The sequence below is a fragment of the Lagenorhynchus albirostris genome, chromosome 1 (genome assembly GCF_949774975.1).
Source record: "Lagenorhynchus albirostris chromosome 1, mLagAlb1.1, whole genome shotgun sequence".
Taxonomy (NCBI): Eukaryota; Metazoa; Chordata; class Mammalia; order Artiodactyla; family Delphinidae; genus Lagenorhynchus; species Lagenorhynchus albirostris.
In genome coordinates, this window is record NC_083095.1 from 150,018,948 (window position 1) to 150,020,542 (window position 1,595).

At 60.1% G+C, this 1,595-nt stretch overlaps 1 protein-coding gene across 3 annotated transcripts in view; it reads right to left on the reverse strand.

Annotated features, from left to right (window-relative positions):
- SLCO3A1 (solute carrier organic anion transporter family member 3A1) overlaps window positions 1-1,394 on the reverse strand; it is a 319,554-nt gene extending 318,160 nt beyond the window's left edge. For 2 of the 3 annotated variants that reach the window (XM_060156054.1, XM_060156051.1), the window contains exon 1: window positions 1,215-1,394. In XM_060156054.1, the coding sequence (XP_060012037.1) occupies window positions 1,215-1,394 (180 nt within the window). The remainder of the gene's footprint in view (window positions 1-1,214) is intronic. The other variant, XR_009541827.1, reaches the window with a different exon arrangement.
- Window positions 1,395-1,595: the final 201 nt, after the last annotated feature.

The following is a 1,595-nucleotide window of genomic DNA, read 5'->3' on the forward strand; positions in this document are numbered from 1 at the left end:
CCCTGACAGCAAGTCCTAATTCTTAGGAGGCTGTTTATGAATGGTACAGGGCACCCAGCGACTGGCCCTCATTAACTGCACCCCAAGGCCAGGAAGAAGGGATTAATGGTACCATCGGAAAGAGCATGGTTCTATCTCAGGATGTAGTTCTCCAACAGCCAAAACCTTGTCCAATTCTATCTCCATCAAACTTGCTCACTAACACTCAAAATCTATGACATTTGATTTCAGTTTCAGGTCAGTAGCCAAGTAATGTCTTAACACTATACACTCTGAAAAATCCTGCTTAGTCAGGACCGTACTTGGGTCTGGAAGTGCATTCTCTTAAACCCAAGTTGGGACCACCTGCGCGGGGCAGGAGACAGCAGGTATAGTAGGTATTTGACTGCTGAGTCATTACAAGCTGTTTCCTCTGGTATGTTATGCACCCCTAACCATTTGAACATTAAAATCCCCCCTCGGAAGGCAAATGAAATCGATGTACCTTGTGCACAATGATGCAATACCCCCTTGGGAACGAGAGACCACGGTGGGGAATTGAGGTCTAAGAGTGGGTAGCAAAAACTACACAAACTCACAGCTGCTCTCCAGGTATTGTAACTTTATCCCAGACGCTGAGAGATGGCTAACGGATACGGAGTGGGAATATTCGCCCTGCAGCCCCGGCTCGGATCAGGGCCACACTTGGGCGCATTTTACTCTAAACTGTTAAATCCCTCCGTAATTGGTGGATGGAGAAAGCTACCGGAGAAAATGATGCATAATGGATTTGTTCTCCCGGAGGATGGAATGCAGAGTCGAGGACGCAAGAGGCTAACGAGCTTTTCTTTCCATGTGCCGGTCACCTGAAAACCGCGATGCTTTCCTCTGCAGGGGCGCTCCTGAACTTACCCTCTGGCTGTGCTTTGGCGGGAGAGGGATAGTTTCACGCCCACCTGCCCGCTGCCTCTCCAACCCGGGTCCCCCCCCCAGCCCCCGCCGGCCGCGCGAGCAGCTGCGGGCATCAGCGGTCCCGCCGGCTCCCGGTTCGCTCAGCAGCCCGGGCCGGCAGCTCCCCCGGCGGCCGCCTCTGCACCACTAGCCAACCTCCACGCCGGGCGGAGGTCATGCCCGCCTGCCCCCGGCGCCCGGGCTGCCCCCTCCTCCTGTCAGCTGAACACCCAGGAGCCGCGCTGGGGAAGGGGCCCCGCGGTGGAGTTGGCACGGGGACTCACCAGGTAGGCGCCCACCGTGCCCTGCGCCAGCATCAGGGCGCACTCGGACACGAGGAAGATCTTGATGTTGGAGAAGCAGGACACCTTCTTTTTCTTCTTCTTGTTTCTCTGCGCCTCGTCCCCCTGCAGCTCGCCGCTCCGGCCGCCGCCCGACGAGCCGCCCGGCTTCTTCCCCTGCATCCTTCCCCCGCCGCCGCCGCCGCCGCCGCCGCCGCCGCTTTCCCGCTTGCCCCGGGTGTCGGGGCCGCTGCCGGGCGGAGGTGCGCGCGGCGAGGCTGCGTGCTGTCCCCGCCCCGGGCCCGCGGCGGCCACCCCCGTCCTGCCGGGGTAGAAAGGTGGAAGGCACGGCTCCTCGCAGCCGCCGCCGCCGCCGCCGCCGCC